This window comes from Dipodomys ordii, unplaced genomic scaffold (assembly GCF_000151885.1).
Source record: "Dipodomys ordii isolate 6190 unplaced genomic scaffold, Dord_2.0 Scaffold135, whole genome shotgun sequence".
NCBI classification, from domain to species: Eukaryota; Metazoa; Chordata; class Mammalia; order Rodentia; family Heteromyidae; genus Dipodomys; species Dipodomys ordii.
In genome coordinates this window covers 107,481-129,843 of record NW_012267351.1, presented here as the reverse complement: position 1 = coordinate 129,843, position 22,363 = coordinate 107,481, and the positions used below count along the sequence as shown (strand labels likewise).

At 53.1% G+C, this 22,363-nt stretch overlaps 1 protein-coding gene across 1 annotated transcript in view; it reads right to left on the bottom strand.

The window, feature by feature from the left end:
* The window catches only part of Adam19 (ADAM metallopeptidase domain 19), a 58,693-nt gene extending 39,170 nt beyond the window's left edge, over positions 1-19,523 (bottom strand). Inside the window, exons 1-4 of the mRNA XM_013030872.1 lie at positions 19,491-19,523; positions 18,928-19,003; positions 18,732-18,817; positions 15,036-15,106 (exon numbers count right to left, since the gene is read on the bottom strand). Of these exons, the coding sequence (XP_012886326.1) occupies positions 15,036-15,106; positions 18,732-18,817; positions 18,928-19,003; positions 19,491-19,523 (266 nt within the window). The remainder of the gene's footprint in view (positions 1-15,035; positions 15,107-18,731; positions 18,818-18,927; positions 19,004-19,490) is intronic.
* Positions 19,524-22,363: the final 2,840 nt, after the last annotated feature.

Genomic DNA, 22,363 nt, shown 5'->3' with positions numbered 1-22,363 from the left:
CAGGTGAGGGAAAAGCGGCCGGGGGAGGGGCCTGCTGCCCAGATCCGCTGGCGGGAACAGAATGCGCAGGAAGCTGAAGAAAACAGCTCAAGACTTGTACCTCTCTGAGGACGTGGGGGCGAGGAGGAAGAGGCCCTGAGAAAAGCAAAGGAGCCCCTTGCTTCCACCCCTTTAGACTGACCCAATATTCCAGTAACTTCCACAGACTCGTCCAATATTTTTTACCATCTTAAAACCAACAGTCATGGCCAGAGCTCAAAGTCAGGAAAGGAAAGGGTGGGGAGGGAGAGAAAGAAAGAGAGGGAGGAAGGGAGGGTGGGAGGGAGGGAGAGGGAAGGAGAGGAAAAGAGAGGGAGGAACAGAGGGGGGAGAGGGGAGGAGAGAGAAAGTGGGAGAGGGAGGGAGAGAGAAAAAGGGAAAGAAAAAAGAGAGAGGGAGGGGAAGAGAAGAGATTGTATGGGGTTTTTCTGTGCTAGTACTCAATCTTGAACTCAGGGCGTGCGTGCTGTCCCTTAGCGTTATTCTGCTCATGGCTGGCACCTTACCACTCGATATACTTCCCCGTCCAGCTTTTTGCTGGAGGTAAGAGTCTTTCCTGACCAGCCTGGCTTTGAATCTTGATCCTCAGATCTCAGCCTCCTGGGATTACAGGAGGGGCTGACAGCTCCGGGCCCGGGGCCACACCCAGCCCCGGCATGGTGTGGGAATCAGGTGCCAGCCCAGCGTTAGCCTGCCTGGGCTGTCCGTTAGCGCCCAAGGTTATCCTATCCAAACCCAGCGCTTCAGTGGTCTTTCGTGCCGGGGGCTGGCTCTCATCTTTTCCAAAGTGTGTCCTCAGGCCGCAGCTGCTGCAACAAAACTGTCTTCGTGTGGAGTTACTGTGGATGAATCTAAGGGCTTCACCGTCGTGGGCTACTACCGCAGCCCTTCTGCCTTGAGTTCACGCTTCAGAGAGGTTTTCTGAGCTGATTTTGTTCAACCCCCTTCACACCACCATGATCCTCCTACCTTGTCCTCCCTGAGCAGCTGGGATTACAGGTGTGTCCCACCATGCCCACTCAACAAAACAATCTTTACGACTCCCTTTGTCCACATCCCATTTTTGACTTTTTTTTTTAACACTAAAAGCAGCAAGCCAGGCACCAGTTGCTCACACCTGTAATCCTAGCTACTCAGGAGGCAGAGGTCCGAGGATTACAGTTCAAAGCCAGCCCAGACAGAAAAGTCTGTGAAACCCCATGTCGAAAAGAAGGAACAAAAACTAGGTTGGAGAGTACTAGACTCAAGCAAGCACAAGACTCTGGGTTCTAATCCAAGTACCAATGACAGGAACATCCCCAACACCAGACTATGTTTTGTGTCCATCTCAATAAATTAAGAGCACACTCAAGAGCTAAATGTCTGTGGTAGATCAAAGCATCCACCCAGCCTCGGAAGGAAGGACACCAAGCAGTCTAATAACCGATCGCTAGGGGTGGCTGGTAAATGGGGCAGCTGGGGACACGGGAGGCAGAATCACGATCCTCCTGTCTTGGTTCCAGCATGCGCTTTCGGTGTCGGGCCACGCTGTAGTTCCTCTTCTGAGTCCTGAGACCCAGGGCACTCACTCCACAAGAATGGCCTGAGGCCGGCCATGTGCGGAGCCCTGTGCTAACGGGCAGCCCAGAGGCAGGCTGGGGCCTGGGGCTTCCACGATCGTGACAGGAGATCGATCATGACAGGAGATGGATCATGACAGGAGATCGATCATGATAGGAGATGGATCATGACAGGAGATCGATCATGACAGGAGATCGATCATGACAGGAGATCGATCATGATAGGAGATCGATCATGACAGGAGATCGATCATGACAGGAGATCGATCATGACAGGAGATCGATCATGACAGGAGATCGTCTTGGCAAAGGCGGGCAGCAGGCATGTCGAGGGCTGGCAACGCCACCCAGGCCCTGGGGCAGAAGGCATGTTGCCTTTGCACAACCCACCTGTTTAACGTACTTTCTAGCACAGTTGCAAACCTGTGTAGTAAGTGATTTCATTTCCCCTAACAAGCTTCTTTCACAGCTATGAGAGAGCACACAGGCGTGTGCGTGTGCGTGTGGTGTGTGTGTGTGTGTGTGTGTGTGTGTGCGTGCGTGCAGCAAGGCCAGCCTAGGGCTGACCTAAGGCACTGACAATCTCCTCTTTCCTAACCCCATTTCTGCCACCCCGTACCTCAGTTGGACCTGTGCATGCCTGGCACTTTCCACCTGAAGCCCTCCATCTAGGATCTGCACGTGGAGAGACGAAAAGTTTCTAGAACACAAGCACTCCTCACCTCCCCCCCCCTCGCAGTCTCCCACTGCGAGTCCCCTGCGCCTGACTTCCTCCCTTCCAGGAAGGGGGAGGGGGAGGGGGGTGGTCTCAGAAAGAGAAGGCGGGCCTGGTATAATGCCACCATTGTAGCCTCTGGTGCATCGGGGCCCCTCTCCAGGGAGGTTGATGCAAGGGCAGGAATGTGGTGACTGACTGTGCTCTGCGAACCCCTGACCCCCCACCCCCCACCAGGCCCAGCCTACAAAGCCATAAAGACCCCATTTCTCCTTCCAGGGGGGGCAGAGGGGTGCCCAGCCCTGTCCAGCCCATGACATCACTGCCACCAACAACAGCTGGTTTGCAATCCCCAGGGGGCCCCCAGGATTAAACCTCTCCCTCGCCCCCACTGGATGGGGGGGTGTCTCCCATTTCCTAGGAAATGAAGTAGATAGAACTGTAAGTAAGGGGGACAGACAGACGGCGAGGGAAGGGCAGAGTGGGCCTGCCAGGGTGATGGACAATACAGGATGTGACTCTTCACAAAGCTTTCCTCAGCAGGTCCCGCCATGACCGGCAGAGGCGGCGGCATGGGGTCACTCACTCCATTGAAAGAGAAAAACGGAAGCCACGTGTCCCCAAGCTCAGGACGTCGCACCCCACGGCGCGGGCAAGTGTCCTGCTCCTGGCTCCAGCCGGACACCTGGCCGCTGCCCCCCCCCCCGAGCTTTTCCACCCAAACCTGGCGCTCTACCACTTCAGCCAGAGCTCCACTCGCAGCTTTTGGGTGGGTGACTGAAGACAAAGACTCCAGTGAACTTTCCTGTCTGGGGTTGGCTACGAACTGGGATCCTCCACGCTCAGCCTGCCAGGTAGCTACAATGACAGGCGTGAGCCACCAACGCTCTTTATCCATCAGCCCCAGGGCTCCCCATTCCCATCTCCATGGTCCCCCCATACACAGGGCTGGATTCCCTCCTCTTCTCCCGCCCTGCCTACCCCCCTCCTTCCCTAATTTAGTCCTCTACACGGCCCCCCCTTCTCATTGGCCTCCAGATAAAAATCCCAAATCCTTCCTAAGCCCCCAAGGCCCCCCCCATTTCCTGCCTCCCCCAGGACTCTAACTGTTGAAAGCCCCTCACCTGCCTCAGGGCCTTTGTTCCCACCCCAGGACAGCTGTGGCAACTCACATCCGGCATGTGCGGCCAACGCTTGCCACACCCGCCCCACGGAGCTTTCTTCACTTCCTTCTAGAAGCCTCCAGAGCCCCCAATCCAGGGGTAGCTCCCCCCACCCCCATCCCGCTGTACTCTGATAGCACCCTGTGCTTCCTTGGTCTCCCCTTACGTCCTTGGGTGGCAGGGGTGCTGGGGGGGGCCACTGCCTGCAGCCAGGGCCTGGCTCAGCCACCACGCACAGTACATGCCCATGAGGTGAGGGAGGAAAGGCAGGAGGAAGGCGTAAGGAGTACAAGGGTGTGGAGACTGGTCAGAAAGAAGCTGAGAGAGATGGTGTACACCTAGAATCCCAGCGACTTGGAAGGCAGTAATAGGGTTGAGTTGCAAGCATAGTTCAAACCCAGAAAAGGAAGGGGGGAGGAGAAAGGGAGGGAGGCAGGGAAGGAAGGAAGGAAGGAAGGTCAAGCCAGAGAGTCTCTGAACCCCCCATCTGTCCCAGTTGAGTTTAATTGAGGAGTGCACCCCAACTCTCCCAGGAGCCTTCAGTTAGGACTCAGGGGCTCAGCCAGGAGGTTCGTGTAAGCCTCCGCGCTCTGAGAGACACACAAAGCTCATTTTCCTAACATCAAAGTATCTATCTCCCCAGACAACTCAGCTTCTCTCCCGGGATGGGTCCCCAGGACTCTCAGGATCAGTCTGGCTCTTCATAGATCTTTTTTTTCTTCTCCCCCACCACAGGCACGTTCCACTGGCTACGAAGAAGGACTGGAGAGGGGAGGGGAAGGGAGTGAAAGACCCCAGACCCTCTGGGATGCTTTCTTCAACGGGAGGGCACCCCAAGAACCAAGACTTCAAGCCAGCAGCTGCAATAAGCAAGAGGAGTTTATTTGGCGTTTGCGCAAACGGGCTCTCTGTCCTGAGCAGACAGGGAGCCCCGAGCAGCAGTTACAGGCATTTTTAAAGACAAAAGCCACAGGATTAGCATAAGACCCCAGGTTGCCCGGGATTGGCTCAGTTTACTACACGGGGAAGTTTATAACACTCTTTGTAATAAAACAATTGGCGCGGATGATCAAATGGAGATAGTCACTCTGGGGGTTAAGGGTTAGGAAGTTTACAGAGTTACAGACTTGTGATTAATTAACATTTGGCCTAATTTGTTGGGCTTGTCGGGTGGTCCTTATCTTGGGTCCCTATCTTGGGTCCCATTTAGCCACTTAGGGAATTTTCAAACAGGAACCAGAAAAACATACCTGTTTGTTCTTTATCTATGACCACAAACCTTGTCCCAGGGGCCTAGACTTTTTACTCAATTCCTAGTGCTAGGCGCGAGCAAGTTTACAAGAGCAAATCATCAGTTAGCAATTGTGAAAATGTAATTCTAATTTTTAGTCTTTCAGGAGGGGGGTCAGAAACACCTTCAAATTTCCAGGGAGCCTAGATGAATGAAGCATTTAGTCAGATCCTTGGAGGTAAGAGCAAAGGAAGGACTGGAAGGCGGGACTTCCGGGTCATTACCCCAGTCCCCAAACGCATCCCAGCAAGCACCGCTTCCCAGGACACACCCAGAGTGACTCCAGGTGTCAGGAAGCCATCTTGGCCTGGTGCTGCCAGGGAGCCCCTCCATCCACCAGGCTTGGCCTACATTTCTCAAGCTGTCAGGAGATGCTTCTCCTCCTGGACGCAGCAAGCACAGTCTAGCCCAGGGAGGACCACAGTTTCAGCCCAGAGCCGCTCAAATCCAGACAGGGATAGAGAGAGGAGAGGAGGAAACTCTATTGTTTTTACAGATGAAGCCAGGAAAGTCAGCTGAAAGAAAATGCACACGCCTGTTCCCTCCCAGGGCGCCTACTTTTGCCTGGGTTAAATTACAAGATTAGGAGAATGAGGTAAGGCTCTCTCCTTTGAAGTGGTAAAAAGCTAGGAACTGGCCCTGCTAGAGTGGAGATAGAAAAAAACAAAACACAATGAAGGGCTGCCCTGGGCCATGGAAATCCTGAAGGTCACCGGGGCTCGGGTGGGCCTCACCCACCTCAAACCACGCAGCACCATTGTCCAGGGACCCAGCAGCTCCTTACAGTCGCCCAGTAAGGTCTACGAGCTACAGTTCAGAGGGGCCAGTTTTGAGTTTTGAACTCCTTCCCTATTTGTTGCAGGGCAGCTGGAAATGCTTTCCTTTTTTCTGTTTCTCCCTACTTTAGCCCTGGTATACTGAAATAAATCACTGCTAAAACTTTCGCCTTCGGAGACTCTCCTCTGTGGGACGAGCCCTGAGTTGCTTTCCCTGAGTGGATCCAAGGACCCCTGGCTCTTAGAAACCCACCCCCTTCCTTAGCCACGTGTCTAGTTAGGAATACTGAGATTATTAGGGCTACAGCTTGTATTCCCTTTGGCTCAACCCAGTGTTTATCTCTTGTTTTCTCCTTCTGACTCCCAAACATCTCTCCTCCTGGCCTCATCAAAAGCCATCTGTTGTTGGCTGGGTACTGGTGACTGAAGCCTATAATCCAAGCCACTGAGGAGGCTGAGAGCTGAGGATCGCTGTTTGAGGCTAGCTTAGGCAGGAAAGCCTGTGCGCCTCCGATCTCTCATTAACCACCCAAAAGCCCAAAGTGGAGTTGTGGCACAAGGGGTAGAGCACTAGCCCTGAGGCCGGGGATGGTGGGGGGGATCCATCTGGGTAAATGTAGGTAAGAGCTAATCAGCGCAAGTGAGCTGCTGTCACTTTCTAGGTCAGCACCCTGAAGGTGAAGGGATCCAGCCCCGGATTTCTTCTCGGTTCCACCCAGCATCCCTGAGCCCTGACAAGACTCTATCTGAGGGCCACCGGGGCAATTGACAGCTTCCTCCCATTCATTTTCCCCTGTGCTCCCGCTGAAGGGCAGCCAGAAGAAATAAGCTTGAGACAAAAGAAGACAGTGGACATCCTTCCTGGCTAGGCCGGCAGCCCGGGCTGGGTCCCTGGATGGAGATAGAGCCAGAAGCAGCGAATGGATCCCAAACTCCGCCCCCCCTCCCCCCAACCCTTATCAAATAGTCAGGCCTGGCCAAGGGAGGGCCAGGGAGCCAATGCAGAACGGGCTAAGCTGCCCTGGTGGTAGCAGGCATTGGTCCCCACGGAACAGCAAGGGTGGTTTCCTCCGGGGGCGACCTCTCTTCATTCCATTTGGAAGCCCACTCGGGGGAATTCCCTCTGACATCACCCTTCCATGCTCTTCTGACCCTGCGAAATGCAAATACACAGCGGCTATTCATTGCGCTGCTGCAGTGCCTCCGGGACTTTAGTAAAGTCCTGCCAGGGTGTTAACGCTGTGAATTCACAGCAGCATTGGATGATGATCCTGGAGCTCCCGAGCACGCAAGGAGCTGGCACCCGTGTCATTCACCACACACGATGGGCATGCCTCGCCCATCGCCAAGCACCCGTCCCCAAACTTCATTCTTGTTCACAAAAGCCAGCATGGACGGCAGGCCTGCTCTCAATGTGCCAGACATAGTCTGAAGTTCCCAAGGACTGAATATCTCTCCGCCACAATCCCTGCCTACTTGTTTTCTCAGGTTTGCTGTGTTCCAATCTCCCTTCCACGTCTTGCTCTATACATATAAATAGACACAGTTGGATCTCATTTAAGCCTCTGCTAGGTAATTTAGGGATCATCTTCCACTAGTTTAACTTAAGCATGCCTTAAGTGAACTAAAGCATGCCTCCAAAACCTTTCTTTTCCTTATAAGGCAACACGGCTACATCTTTCAGGGATGAGCATGTGGATGGGTTTGGGGAGCAGAGCGTCGAGCGTGCATTTTTTCTGTTTACCACATGCCCGCCAATGAAGGTATCAATGTTGCTCATTTCCATGCAGGTAGAAACTGCCTTTTAAGAGTCAAATTGGAGATGGACCCCCCCACCCGATTCTGCTTGATGGCTGGTAAATTAGTTCAGTTCCTCAGGTTTAACTTTCCTTATTTATGAAAAGGGGATTATGACAACATTGCTCCTGAAACAAGCCATTGTTTGAGAAGTCTCTGCCCGGGACAGATCAGCCAAGACTCGCTGAACAGTGCGCATGGGCAGGAATAGGAGGGAGAAGGAAAGTTCAGATGGCAAGAGACCTGCCCAAAGCACCAAACACCTAAACCAGCTGGCACCGCACGAGGTGCTGGAGCTCATCTGCTCCAAACAACTTGGTCCAGGGGGTGTAAAGGTTTGGGCTAGGGTAGCACAGAGACCCGGATTCCTTGTAATCCGAGCCCTGGCCTCTGAAGGGTGTGGCTGAGAATCTGGCTAAACACGCAGCCCAAAGCCAACACTAGCTAACAGTGCATTTGTTCTGCAACTGCAGAGGGGGTCTCCATGGGTCAGGGAGGCTCCAAAGGAAATCATCTCAGTCCACAGAAAGCCAGAACCTTCCAGGTCCTTCCAGGACAAGCTGGCAGGCCCACTCAGCACTTTGGATTCCAATTTGCCCATGCATTCCCGGTCTTCATTGTGGCAGGGTTAAATCCGTTCTTGACACTCTCTTCCTCCTCCAACAACAACAACAACAATGAAATCACTGGAAGGAAGCTGCAGACACACACACACACACACCACACACACACACACACACACACACACACACACACACCACACACACCACACACATACACACACACACACACACACACACATGCGGCGTGGAGTGCAGCTGCATGCAGGGCTTGGGAAACATTTTGAATATTTGGGATCTGCCAAATCGTTGGTTAAAGAATGATATCCTTTAATTTCCTCGGCCATGTGTCTTTTAAAGTGAAATGCAATCCATATGTCTGCGATTCGCTCCCTCGTAACTCAGCCGAGCAGACGGCTGGGAACGGCGACACCGTGGCTAAGCCATTCTGAGCTCTTTCAGATCCAGGAAATGGAACTTTGCCAACAACGAATGAAGCTCCAGTTAAGGCAGGGTCAAAGAGAGACATCCTTTAACCTAGATAAGATGCTGAAGGCTACTGCTGGCCCTAGAGGAAGTGGGGTGGGGGGATGGGCACAGCCCGAGAGGTATTCTACCAGACATCCTTGGGAGAGAAGTACAGGAATAAGAGATGGTAACTAGCCAGTGCCAGCAGCTCACGCCTATAATCCCAGCTACTCAGGAGGCTGAGGTCTGAGGATCGAAGTTCAAAGCCAGACCAGGCAGGTAACTCCAGGAGACTCTTATCTCCAATGAATCACCAGAAAACTGGAAGTGGCTCAAAGTGGTAGAGCACTAGCTTTGAGCAAAAAAAAGCTAAGAGACAGTGCCCGGGCCCTGAGTTCAAGCCCCAGGACTGACAAAAGAATAAATAAATATAATAAAAGCAATTTATATATAAATTTCTGCCGATCACCAGAAAGCTTTCCCCTCAGCTACTTCTCCCCTTCCTGTTCCTCTAGCACGCAACATAATCTAAATAGGCTTGAGAGGAAAAGGAGAAGAGCTGGAGCTGTTCATTTTCCAGACTGTCCCATAATTTCCCAGACAACAGAAACAATCCTCTTTTCCTGTAATGTCTCTGAGCTATGGAGAGAGATTAAGGTCAGAAAGCATGGGGCCTGCGAACATCCATAAACCTCCAGCCGCCTGCATTCTGTTTTGACAAGCCTGCCCCCAAGAGCGCCGGGAAAGCAGCACGTAAAACAAATGGCCATGTTTATTCGCTAGACTTTGTACAGACAGCCTCTCTCTCTCTCTCTCTCTCTCTCTCTCTCTCTCTCTCTCTTTGGCTGCCTGGGCCGGGGCACAATAAAGGCAATGAGCATAAAGGCCATCGCTCCGTGTCTCCACCTTACTCTTTCTATCATCATTTGGACTCAAGGAAGTAGAGCTGGCGAGAGAGATGCTCCAATGTGCTTAGGGTGCTAGCTAGCAGCAAGAAGGCCATGACCGCCATCGGACCTCTGGGCAAAGTGCCCAGTGGCTCATTTGCTTTTGAAGGTGACCTTGTAATACGCTGACGCTACCCCACGACTTGGCAGATTTGCCAGGACCCATTACACTTCCCAAGCGGTCTCTGGCTCCCAGGATGCGAAGGAAGAGCCTGTGTGGTTACTATAGGGTTAGGAGACCACGCCTAAGGTTCATGGCGAAAACTATGACGGCTGAGGCTGCCGAACGCCGGCTTGTGGAGCAGCAGCCTGGAATCTCGCTCCTGTAATTACGTTTCTTTGTTTCTTTTGGTAAGTCCCACACTCAGGGTTCATTCCCCACCTCAAGCTGGTTTTCGGGGGTACCATTTCCGGTCGTCCCTCTGCCCACAGCTTAACTCTGAGCCAGAGAGCCCCTTTCCCATTTCCTAGCACAGGAAGAATCCTTGGGAGTCCAACTGAGGCAAAAGCCCATTTTCCTGATGGGTAGGTTGAGGCTCGGGAGGGTGGAGTGGGGTGCAGGCAGCTTCCCCACAGTCCGTCTCTGAGCTCAGTGTTATGTCCGCTGTCCACAAGGACTCCGTGGGGTCCACATTTGCAAATGGCGTGTATGTACCCACGTACATACCGCGCACTCAACCTGAGTTGGTTATATTCTTGTCATCCAGTCAAGTGAAATGCAAAGCAGCACTCGGTCTGGTATAATCTCATTCTGCTCTTCCTTCCCTGACGCAGACAGCAGTCTGCTTGACGATGTACATCCTTCCAGGCGGCTGTGTCTGAGATTACAGGTGGGCGTCACAGCACGCGCCCAGGGAAGGTCAAAGCTAAGCCCCCACATAGTTTAATGGTGGTGTCTCCTCGAGAGTGGGAAGCCCTCATGCTTCAGTTGGTATTTTTGCCTCTTACATACAATGAGTGTGCACTACCTTTGCAGTGTGAAAACAACAAACAAGCCGGGCGCAGTGGCTCATTCCTGTAATCCCACCGATACAAGTCAGGAGGATCCAGGTTCAAGGCTAGCTGGTGGCAACAGAGACTTCCACTGCAACCAATAAAAATCTGGGTGTGGTGGTACAAGCCTGTCACCCCAGCCTCACTGGAAGGGTAAACGGGCGGATTCCAGTCCAGGCTTTACTCGAGCAAAATGCAAGGCCCTATTCAGAAAGCACTGAAAACCAACAAACCAACAACAACAAAAAAAAAAGAGGTGGGAGAAGAGAGCCACGGCTCAAGTGGCAGAGCACTTTGCTAGCAAGTGCAAGGTTCTTGAGTTCGAACCCCGAGCACAGTCAACAACTTGAAAGCATAAACATGAAAAGGAATGAGGGGCTGGGAAGGTGGAGTAGTGGTAGAGCACTTGCCTAGCATGCATGAGGCCCTGGGTTCGATTCCTCAGTGCCACAAACACGGTCCCCAGGGGGAATGCTTTGTTCAGTGGCAGAGCCAGGACGCAAATACAGGACGGTTCCAGCACATAGGAGCCTGCAGACAGACTGTGCTACCGGACGGTTTCTTTCTTTTTTTGGGGGGGGGGATCGGTGGGACGTGGGGGGGACACTCAGGTCTTGTGTTTTCTCTGAGCTGCTCCAAAGCCAAAGCTTTGGGGTTGACGCGGGGCTGGCCACGCCCCCGGCCCCTCCCCCTGCCCCTCTTCCTCTCCATTCTTAGCAATGATCTCCCCATGTGTGAATTCCATTAAAGGCCACTCACTGCTGCTATTTCGGGCCGCATTATGAGCACAAGGGCTTTGATTTCATGGGGGGGCGGCCAGACACCTCGGGCTGGTGAAAGGTTTAAAATATCCTCTCCCCTGCACCCCACCCCACCCCCAAAGTCTCACAAGCCATCTCCCATGGCTCCTGGGGGACCCGAGAAGCAGCCACCATTTGGAGGAATATTGGAGGGCAGGGGCGGGAGAGGGGGAGGAGGAAGGAGGGAAGAGGACGAGAAACTTCCATCCTCTATGGGGCCTTTGAACGTGGCAGTGACCACGGCTATCATTTTCCTCTCTCAGCCATCTTCCACGGCCGCAATCATTCAGATCCGATGTATCTCAGAGATCAACAATCGATAGCAGAGTTTGGGCAGGCCATTCATAAACAGTGTGTGTGTTTGTGTGTGTGTGTGTGTGTCCATCTGCCAAAGCACTGACCATTCACATACCCTGCGCTGATCTTCTTGCTCATTACCTCGGTGTCTTACCCCAGCTTGACCCCTAGTAGCTACACCGGAGCCTGGAATGTTCCAGCCAGCCGTGGGGTAGATGAGAAATGGGCTGAGAAGGTTAAGAAATAGCGTTGAGAAATCACAGGACAGGGCTACCAGGGGATTACAGAAACAGCCACTCGAAAACCTCAGCAAGGCCTGGCTCCCCTCCCCCCTCCCCACCCCCACTCCAGAGCTGTTCTGAGTCTGGACTCAGCTCTCGGTGAATGAGGAGCTCTGGGGAAATCAACACAGCCGGAAGTCATGTGCAACTGCTGTTCCGCTCACTAACACATGTTCAAAAACAAACAGAAGAAAAAAAAAAATACGGGCCAGATTTGGCTGCAGGAAGCAGCCCCTGGGGACACCTGGTGAGGTCACCATCACTTCCATTATTCACAACTCCCTAGCCTTCTGCTGAGTCGGGGCGGTCAGGTACTACAACCAGCCCCTGCACTGCTCACCAGTGGCTGCGAGCTGGAATCCCGTGGCAGACAATAGAACCACATCTGGGCAAGCCCTGGGCTAATAAAGATCACAGTTGCTGGCTCCTCCCTGGGCCCTGTGAATGAAGTAACCCCCCCAATACCCCCCCACCCCCAGCTTTGCCTCTGCACCCTGCAATCTGAGCTGTGCACTGCTGCAGCGAACTTTGCAATCACCACCCGCTTCAGCAAGGAAGAGAAGACTCTGGATTAGCATTTTGCATAGAAGGAAGGCCAGCTACCCCTCGGACAGGCGCTATCTTCTTATCTCCTTAAAGAACACAGCCCCAAACCACTGAGGGTCTCTACCTTTATCCTCTTCTGTCCTGTGAAAAAGTGGTTAACAATTCTCCAAAGGCAAAGTCTGGGCTAATGGTGAACCAAGCCACAAGTGTGACCGGGAACTGGCAGAACTCTGCTTGCCGAAGCCACCTCCGTACCCCAGATGACTGGAGAGGTAATAAAGGGCTGTCTGCTGTCGTCCAGCGGCGGCCATGAAATCAGCCTTCTTTGTCTTCACGTGGCCCAACCTAATTTGAGACTCCTGGACTTTGGGGTTGAAAAACCTAATCTCAGATCCTCACAATCCCTCATGAGGTTGGCATTACTATTCTCATTTCACAAGAGAGGGTACCCACAGACCTTCCAGAAGATTCCACAACTGCCTGAGGTGTCGCCTTCTGGGACTCTAGACCCAAGCCAAGAAGGCAAGCGGCATTCCGTGCCTCCTCTCATCCCTCCCAATAACCCGCAGTGTGGCTTTAGACAAACGTCTCCCCCTCTCTGAGTGAGCTGAAGTTTCTGCATCTGGGCGTAAAACGCGCAGCGGCTGGTGCGATGATTATTTTCCTTGGGCAGTGTGGACTCTGAACTCGGGGCTTCCACGGCAACCACCTGAGCTGCGCACGCCCTCAGCTCCTTGCCACTGCGATTATTTTGGAGGGGAGATCTCCCAATTTTTCCCACGATCCCCCTGTTTCACATTTCCCATCAGAGCTGGGATGACAGGATTCTGCTACCGCACCTAACCTTTTCTGTTGAGATGGGTTTCACAAGCCTTTTTTTGTTTTTGTTTTTGTTTTCCCCCAAGGCTGGCCTGGAACTCTGATCCTCATGGGAACCTCAGCCTCCCCACACGGCTGGGATGACAGGAGTCTGATGTGTGTGTGTGTGTGTGTGTGTGTGTGTGTGTGTGTGTGTAAAACAGTTGTGAGGCTGAACTCTGGGTCTGGGCGCTGTCCCTCAGCTCTTCAGCTCAAGGCTAGTGCTCTAGCACATGAGCCACAGCGCCACTCTGTTTATGTGGTGCTGAAGCGCTCTACCACTGAGCCACCTTCCCAGCCCTGACTTTCATTGTTCTTTCCCTGCTCTTATTTCCCCTGATCTTTGGCCCCCAATTCCAAGAGGGGAGGGAAGGACGCTCCATGGACCCAATATCTTAAGGTCTGCTCAAGAGAACACCCCCAAACACTTGGGGGTGAGCCGTGGAAGGGGGAGGGGGGGCAGGAGGGGCACGTGGTCCACTCCAGGGCTGAACTAGACAAAAGAAAGGCGGATGACAGCAGGAAAGTAAACAAGAGCTCACGGACTGTCAGGAACAACCCCTCTAGGGGCCTTTCCCTAACACTGCGGGACACTCACAAGGCAGAACCCCTGAGAGGGAGGGGGCGGCGTGTCCCCAGGCCAGTAAAGGCCTGGCTTCACACCAGAGGAGAGCAGCAATGACCACGGTGACCTAGAGGACACTAGTCCCTGAGGCAGAAGAGAGGCGCGAGCCACACCGTCTCAGTAATCACACTCCCCACACAGCTCTCCCAAGAGCCCAAATTTGGGATGCCTTACATTCCATTCCTGTCTCCCTGGCTCAGGAAAGACCCTGCCCTGAGCCTCGCCTGGGCGTGTGGAGGCTGCCCAGAGGAGGCTGCGGCCTCCACGCATGTGCACACTTCCCTTCACCGCAGGATCTAAGTGGGAGTCTGCCCAGGCCCGGTGGTGGCTCATGCCTGGCATCCTAGCTCCTCAGGAGGCTGAGATCTGAGGATCGCGGGTCAAAGCCAGCTGAGGCAGGAAAAGTCCGTGGTGCCGTGGCTCAAGTGGTAGAGCGCTCGCCTTGAGCTGAGGAGCTGAGGGACAGCACCCAGACCCAGAGTAGGTGGGGGAGAAATGACAAAGGGCTTCAGAGACCTCAGCTCGATACGCAGAGCCCTTTCTGTGGTGCCCACCCACAGTCACAGACATTACAGCCTTGCTCCATGGCTAGCACCCCTCAATGACGTGTGTGTGTGTGTGTGTGTGTGTGTGTGTGTGCGTACTTGAACTCAGAACCTGGACACTGTCCCTTAGCTTTTCTGCACCTCCTCCACTTCCAGCTTTTTGGTGATGAATTGGCGAGAGGAGTCGCCCAGACTCTCCTGCCCAAGCTGGCTTTGAACATCCTCAGCGGTCCTCAACCCCCTGAGCAGTTAGGATGACAGGCGTGCGCCGCTGGTGCCTGGCTGCAACCATTCTTGATGGCAAATCAGGGTGGCGACATTTCTGGCCATGCCACCTGGGACACACGTGGTCAGGTGGCCAGCGCAGCGGGGCCCCGGGGAAGCCGGAGTTTCTGCTGACAATACTCTTGACTGGCAGAATCGTAGGTTTAGGAACTAGAAAGGTGGCTCCTTCCCTTAATCTCACACACACACACACACACACACACACACACACACACACACCCCTAGGGCCTGTGGTCAATTCCCAGACACCGGAAACGCAGCAGCCCAGCAACCTCAGCAAATCCAGAGCCAGTTAAAAATATTAATAATAATAACAATAACAAAAAAAACCCCTCTGTCCTTGTAAGATGCTCCCACAAAGGGTCCAAGGACTGAGAGCCGGGGCTCAGCTCCATGAACCGCTTCCTTCCCCAACAGCGGCACCTGCGTCCGGCGCGGACGTACACGATCATTGTTTCCTCGCGGATAAAGGAGGAAGTTGCTGACTTACTCATTCTTCTCCAAGTCCAGGATCAGCTCTCGGCCCTCAGCCACGACCCTGAGCTCGGCTGCGGAGGGATGCTGGAAGAAAGAACCACAGAAGAAAATGAGCTCCTTGAAGGCAGGGAGCCAGGCTTCCCGAAGGGCACGGGATCGGCCACCCACCGGAAGCCAGTGACCGAAGGGCTGCTGCATTTTCAGACCAGGCATGAAATGACCTCAATCCCCTCCCAATCCTTCCCCCCTTCCGCTTTCTCCCAGCAGGCGCTCCAGGCTGAGATCTGCCCTAGAGCCTGCGTGTGGTCTGTGGAGAGGAAGAAGACACAGGAATTTCCTGGGAGGAGGGGGAGGGGAGGGGTGTCAGACCTGGATCAACACTTGTGATCCTGTGTTTCCCTCAGTAATACTGAGATAATTATAATAAGCATGCTGATAATCGACCTTGTCAGAATTAAGTGGGATGAGTGTGAGCTGTGTATGGCTTGGGAAATGTTAGCTATGGTTTGTAAAGCACCAGGGGGATCTCTTCAGCATGCATGCTTACATGATTTTATAATTTTGGCTCCCAGTTTGGAAACTGCAGTCATTTCAGAGGCAGTAAGTAGGAGCCCCTTAAATTGCAGTTTCCTAAGCCAAAAAGTAGCTATAGTTTAACACGAGCAGTTTGTCTAGTGATTTAAAGATGTACCCACCTGGAGCATGAAAGATATACAAAGGGAGCTGAGCATGGTGGTGTATTCTTGTAATCTTAGCCTCAGAAGGCTAGAACTATAAGACTGCAGGTTCAAGTCTAGCTTTGGATTGTATAGCAAGATTGGGTCACCACACGCACACACGCACGCGTGCGCGCGCACACACACACACACACAGAGCATGAAAACTATGCCTGACATCACAAGTAAACTGTTCCAGGACTCTTCCAAAAAGCACAGCAAAAGTGACACCAGAAACAAAGGCAAAGGGAAACGATTTGAAGCTGTAAGTCTGAAGGCAAGGAGCGTGCGGGAAAATGAGCAATCGCTCGCTCACCCTACCACTGAGCATTCAAACTGACACCAAGTCTCTGAAAAATAACGGATCCAGAATTCAAAATGCTGCCCGGCGCTGGTGGCTCACGCCTGTCATCCTAGCTACTCAGGAGGCTGAGATCTGAGGCTCGCTATTCGTATACAACCCCAACAGGAAAGTCTGTGAGACTCTTATGTCCAATTTAACCGCCAAAAGAAAACTTGGAAATGGAGCTGTGGTGGCTGAAATGGCAGAATGGTAGCCTTGAGAGAAAAGGCTAAGGGACAGCACCCAAGCAGTCAGTTCAAGACCTAGTGCTGGCACAGAAAGGGAGGGAGGGGAGGAAGGAGGAAAGGAGGAGGGAAAGAAAGAAGGCAGGAGGGAGGGGAGAAGGAGGGGAGGAGAGTGGAAGGGGAAGGGGAGGAAGGAAGGGAGGAAGGGAGGGAGGGAAGGAAGGAAGGGAGGAAGGGAGGGAGGGAAGGAAGAAAGGAAGGAAGGAAGGAAGGAAGGAAGGAAGGAAGGAAGGATTTCAGGACCTCTCAAACCAGATGCAGGGACCAGGCCTGGTCCCCCAGAGTGTCACAGAGAGACACAGCCCCACTAGAGCCTCTGACAAACAGCATCTATCAACAGAGCTGGTAGAATTCCTAAACCAAGAGAGGCAAGCATGTGGGGCCACGAAAGGGACAGGGACACAATCCAAGCACAACGCTGTCTCTCCCAAAGAGACTCGGCAGCAACTCGAGTGCTCATGTGGATTGTTCGTGGCTAATCCACACCAGTTCTCTGCTCTGCAAGGAGCTCACGCAGACCCTGCGGGCAAACACTAGGGCTGCGCTCCATGTGTGGTGAAGCCGCCCTGGTCCTCGGCCGCCGAGCAGCTTTCCCCCTGCAGCTCCAATGCTGCACTGAGCAACACCAGTGGTCCTGGGGAGCCTGGGGGGGGCGGGATGACCGGCTGCTCGCGCTCCCTAGAAAAGGCCGCAGAGCCCTTCCTATTCTCTTTAGGGCTGCAATGGATTCAGCTGCATAGAGCACAGCAGACCTGCCCTGTCTGTTTGCACCCTTCAGATCTAGTATTAACATTTAGTATTCTGTCGGCGATCCATCAGTGTATGTGTATTTGCTTGCTTGCTTGCTTTTGTGTGGGTACTGGCTCCATCTGTGTTTAATAACATAAAAGAACTTAAGTTCGATTCCTCAGTACCACAGAAGTAGCAATCTAGCTTTGACCGGCATCTCTCTGTCTTTCTCTGTCTGTCTTTCTGTGTCTGTCTCTCTCAACCTCTGTCATTCATTTGTTCATTCTATCAAACGTTTCTGGTGCCAGGCACCGTGCTGACAATTCCGACAGCATACAATTGCCCACGAGCTGGAGAGACAATGGGGCTGGGAACAAAGGCAGGATCTGATCCTGGGCTCTGTTTCTTGGGCCTTTCCTGAGGATGCCCACATCCTGCATGGGGAGGGACAAAGGAGCCTCTAGGAAAAGCATCCGATCTGTTCCTCGGCAAGCCGCACTACCCAAGATCTCCTTTCTGAAAAATAATCTGCTCCTGCATGGCCATCCATTCATCTGTCGAGACCTTTCCTGAAGCTATTCTCAGCCTCCTCTACTTTTGAGGGGCCAAAGGTCCCTTGTGTATGGTTGTCCTGACATGTTCTCTGTTCATTTCCCCCTTCCTAAAAATAAATTGGAGGGCTGGGACCTAAGGTGGCTTAGTGGTAGAGCGCTTGCCTACCATGCATGAAGCCCTGCGTTCAATTCCTCAGTACCACAGAAATAGAAAAGGCTAGAAGTGGCACTGTGGCTCAAGGTGAGCACTAGCCTTGAGCACAGACAGACTCAGGGACAGAGCCCAGGCCCTGAGTTCAAGCCTCAGAACTGGAAAAAAAAAAATGGAACATTTGGGGATCTGTTTGGATTCTGGACATTTTTCCAGACTCCGAAGTCACCATACATAAGTCTTTCACGATGCATTTCTCTACTGCAGGTATTGTGCTCATGCATACAGCCCAATAATCAGGCCCTTTTGAACCAAACAGATGTTAGATACCAACTCCTTCCCCTGAGGGTGGTAGTTCAACAACTTCTGGTGTGCTTGTGGTTAATTGGAGTCTCTCAGAGGAAGTGGCGCTGTGGTTCAAAGTAGTAAAGTGCTAGCCCTGAGCCAGAGAGCTCAGGGACACCACCCAGGTGGCAAATTCGAGCCCCACAACTGACCCAAAAAAAAAGTGGGGGGAAGGCTGGGAAGGTGGCTCAGTAGTAGAGTGCTTGCCTTGCATGCATGAGGCCCTGAGTTCCATTCCTCAGCACCACATACACAGAAAAGGCCAGAAGTGGTGCTGTGGCTTAAGTGGTAGAGCACTGGTCAGCGCCCAGAGTTCAGGCCCCATGACTGACAAAAAAAGGTCTCACAGAATTTCCTGCCTGGCCTGGCTTTGAACTACGATCCTCAGATCTCAGCCTCCTGAGTAGCTAGGATTACAGGCATGAGCACCCAGCTAAGACCTAGTTTGTAAATGAGAAAACACAACTTCTTTATGAAGTACAGAGTCACGTAGGTTTCTGTCACTCAGGGTAATTTCATTACTTTTGAGCAGCAAAAACCAGAAGCAGGAAGAGTACTATAGAACACAAGTCCTCTCTGAAAGTGCAGAATAACATCTCCATTGCCTTCCCAAGACCCTTGCTTACCTTCTCTTTGGAGGGGCTTTCTGGAATCTTCCACTGAGGTATTATGAGTTCATGCTGAAGCAGATGGCTGCCTTCTTCACCTCCTCCTGCCAACACAAAACACACAGCCATGAGAATCCCAGACCTGCAGCCCCAAAGCCCTGGACTGAAGGCGCCTGCTGAAGCCACGGCCCCAGAAAGAACTCAGAAAACCCACGGGGCCCCACGGGACCCTGTGCACGCTGCCAGTGCTGGTGGTGGAGCAAAGGCCCTGGGCTCCTCGGGGTCACGTGCTACAGGTGAGGCAGAGAAATGGTCCAACGTTCTCAGATGGTGCTATGTCCCCGGCAGAAAGTACTAGGCCAGGGCCTAGGGACCCGCTGCAGGTGTCCATTTCAGACAGGGTGGCCAGCAAAGATGCCATTTAATGGAGAGCTGGGGGGACCATGGGGAGGGGGCACCCCAGGTATAGAAGGCGAGAGACAGGCACAATAGCAGAGTAGCAGGGACAGACCAGAGATGCAGACAGACAGACAGCCCTGGGGCCTGACAGTATCTTGGCCATGCACTGTGTCTGGATGTCATTATAAATAGACTTAGAAGGCACTGGAGGTTTCTAAGGCAGAGTAATGGGATCTGTATTCTGTTTTAAAAAGCTCAGCGTGTCTGCTGAGGGGAGGAGTGCGGGAGGGTAGGGGGTGTTGGGGTCCTTGTGGGATGCCATCAGTGGACAGGAAGGAAGGGAGGGGATTCTGGAAATCTTCCCCAAGGGCCCAGTACCCAGTGGGCCTTCATGCTCCCATCAATGACCATGATACCCACCAGAGCTGCTCTGAGCGCGTTTGCTACCCAGCACGGCGCCCTAGCACTGGCTCCGGCTGCTTGCCTCCCAGCGGTGACTCATTTCTTCACTGCCCAGATTAATCGCACTCCCTACTTCTCCTTCCCCTGCAAACCAGGATTTCTACTTTGCAAGAAAAGGAATTGAAAACACTGGGGAAGACTGCTTGCTGACCACAAACCCTGAGTGCAGACCATCTGAAGATCGACTTCCTGAGCCCCACACAACGTAGGCTCTGATAAGTCCTGATTGTTCCAACAAAAAGGAGCTGTGGTTGTTTAGTGATGTTGAACGTAATTAAATGATACCTATGATCACGAAAGAAAATAGGGAAAGTAATCTAGCATCTCAAAAACAAAGGAACATAACATAGCTTAAGAAGAAATGCTCACCGGGTGACGGTGGTTCACGCCTGTTACCTAGCTACTCAGGAAGCTGAGATCTGAGGATCGCGGTTCAAAGCCAGCCCTGGCAGGAAAGTCCATGACACTCTTATCTCCAATAAACCACTAGAAAACCGGAAGTGGTGCTGTGGCTCAAGCGGTAGAGCGCTCACCTTGAGCTGAAGAGCTGAGGGACAGCGCCCAAACCCAGAGTTCAAGCCCCATGACCGACCAAAAAAAAAAAAAGAAGAAGAAGAAATGCTCAAAAATTGGAAATAGCTGGGCACTGGTGGCTCACCGCCTGTTATCCTAGCTACTCAGGAGGCTGAGATCTGAGGATCACAGTTTGAAGCTAGCCCAGGCAGGAAAGTCCCTAAGTCTTACCTCCAATTAGCTACCGGAAAACTGGAAGTAGCGATGTGGCTCAAAGTGGTACAGTGCTAGCCTTGAGCGAAAAAGCTTAGGGATAGCAGCCAGGCCCTGAGATCAAGCTCCACGAACAACAACAACAAAAAAGTTGGATATAAGGCAAGATATCTTTTCAATGTCATCATCAGGCAGTTTATTTAGCAAACCTTCCTGTGGGTTTTGAATTATCTTGGGGAAAATTACCTTAGACTTTTTTTTTTGGTCGGTCATGGGACTTGAACTCTGGACCTGGGCACTGTCCCTGAGCTCTTCAGCTCAAAACAAGCACTCTACCAGTTGAGCCACAGTGCCACTTCCAGTTTTCTGGTGGTTCATTGGAGATAAGAGTCTAATGGACTTTCCTGACTGGGCTGGCTTTGAACCTCAATCCTCAGACCTCAGCCTCCTAAGTAGCTAGGATCATAGGCGTGAGCCACCATGGCCCCGCTACCTTTGACTTTTTATCTACTACTGATTCACATCTTAAAGTAGCTCATACTAGTAATCCACGCTACTCAGGCAGCTGAAATCTAAAGGTCAGAAGATCAAAGCCAGCCTGGGCAGACAAATCCAAGCAGTGCCCATCTCCAATAAACCAGCAAAATGCCAGAGTAGAGGCCTGGTTCATGTGTAGAGTGCCACCTGTGATCCAAACAAGAGTGCCAGGCCCTGAGTCCAAGCCCCAGTACCAGTGAGCACACATGCCCAGAACACAAAACCCGCCTAGCCTTTGTGAAGTTATGTCTTCACTGTGGGATTCTGAGCCCCAGAGACAAAGGATTTTCAGCACAATAGGAAGATAACCAATATTACATTGTTCTGCCCCCCGCGCCCCTATTTCTGAGCCACTGAGATTTCAATTTCTCCCCAATGCCAGTTAGTTCCAGGAATTACTCCTTTTAACCAGCTTCACCAGAATGGAGCGTTCTAATGATCTGAGAAGTGCAAAGGGCCAAATGCAGGACACCAGGTGCGCTTGCACCACCGTTACCCAGAAATATTTTACAGGAACACACCAAAGGAAGTAACACCCCCAAATTATTCACGGCAATGGTGCGATTGGAAGATTACAGATTATTTAACCTCTGCTGCGCCTTCGGTTCCTTCCAGAGATGCACAGCCCGGGCTGGGCGGGGCGGCCTGGGGTCTCTGGAGCAGCTACTGGCTTTTCCCTTCCCCTCCTGGGCCTCCTTCAGGAGGGCACAGCGGGGGGCCGTGCTAGTCCCCGGGCCAGGCTCCCTCAACTTCCAGGCGCCCCCCACCCCGGGGTGCAGCCTGCCCAGCCCCCTCTTTTGCAAACACTGACCACGGGGCCCCTCCAAGCAGAGAGCAGACCCGGCCCAGCAAGTCCGGGCCGGGTGCAACTGAGGCTAAACTTTCCTGGGTTGTCCAGACAGATTAAGGGGGGGAACGCCCAGCAGCCCCCCACTTTTCCCTCCTCCGGGGATGGCCCCTTCCGATAAATCCTAGCAGAGCCCCTCAGGGCGAGGAGGGGAGGGAGAGAAGGAGGAAGGGATGGGGAGAAAGAGGGAGGGAAGGAGGGAGGGATGGAGAGAAGGAGGGAGGGATGGAGAGAAGGAGGGAGGGAAGGAGGGAGGGATGGAGAGAAGGATGGAGGGATGGAGGGAAGGAAGGAAGGAAGGAAGGAAGAAAGGACAGACAACCATCACCAAGCAAGCTGGACACCTGGACGCCACCGATGTGGAAACTGAGGTCGAGCGAGGGCAGAGGTCGGGGTAGGGGGGGGGGCTGAGAGAGCCTCTGCTTCCCTCCCCCCACTCTGCGTGCCTCAGTTTACCACCTGTACAATGGGTTCGTCGGAGACGTACCGGTTCTTCACTCTCCGGGGAAAGGTTCCCCCCCACCGCCGGCCACACCCGGAGGGAGACCCAGGGAGGAGGAGGGGGACCCCATCACCGTCGCCCTTGTCCCCCGCCCCGCACGCGGCCTAGGCCCCGCGGGGAACCCCGGAGGAGCCCGGGCCGCGGCGCCGATGGAGGTCCCGGGCCTGGCGGGCCGGA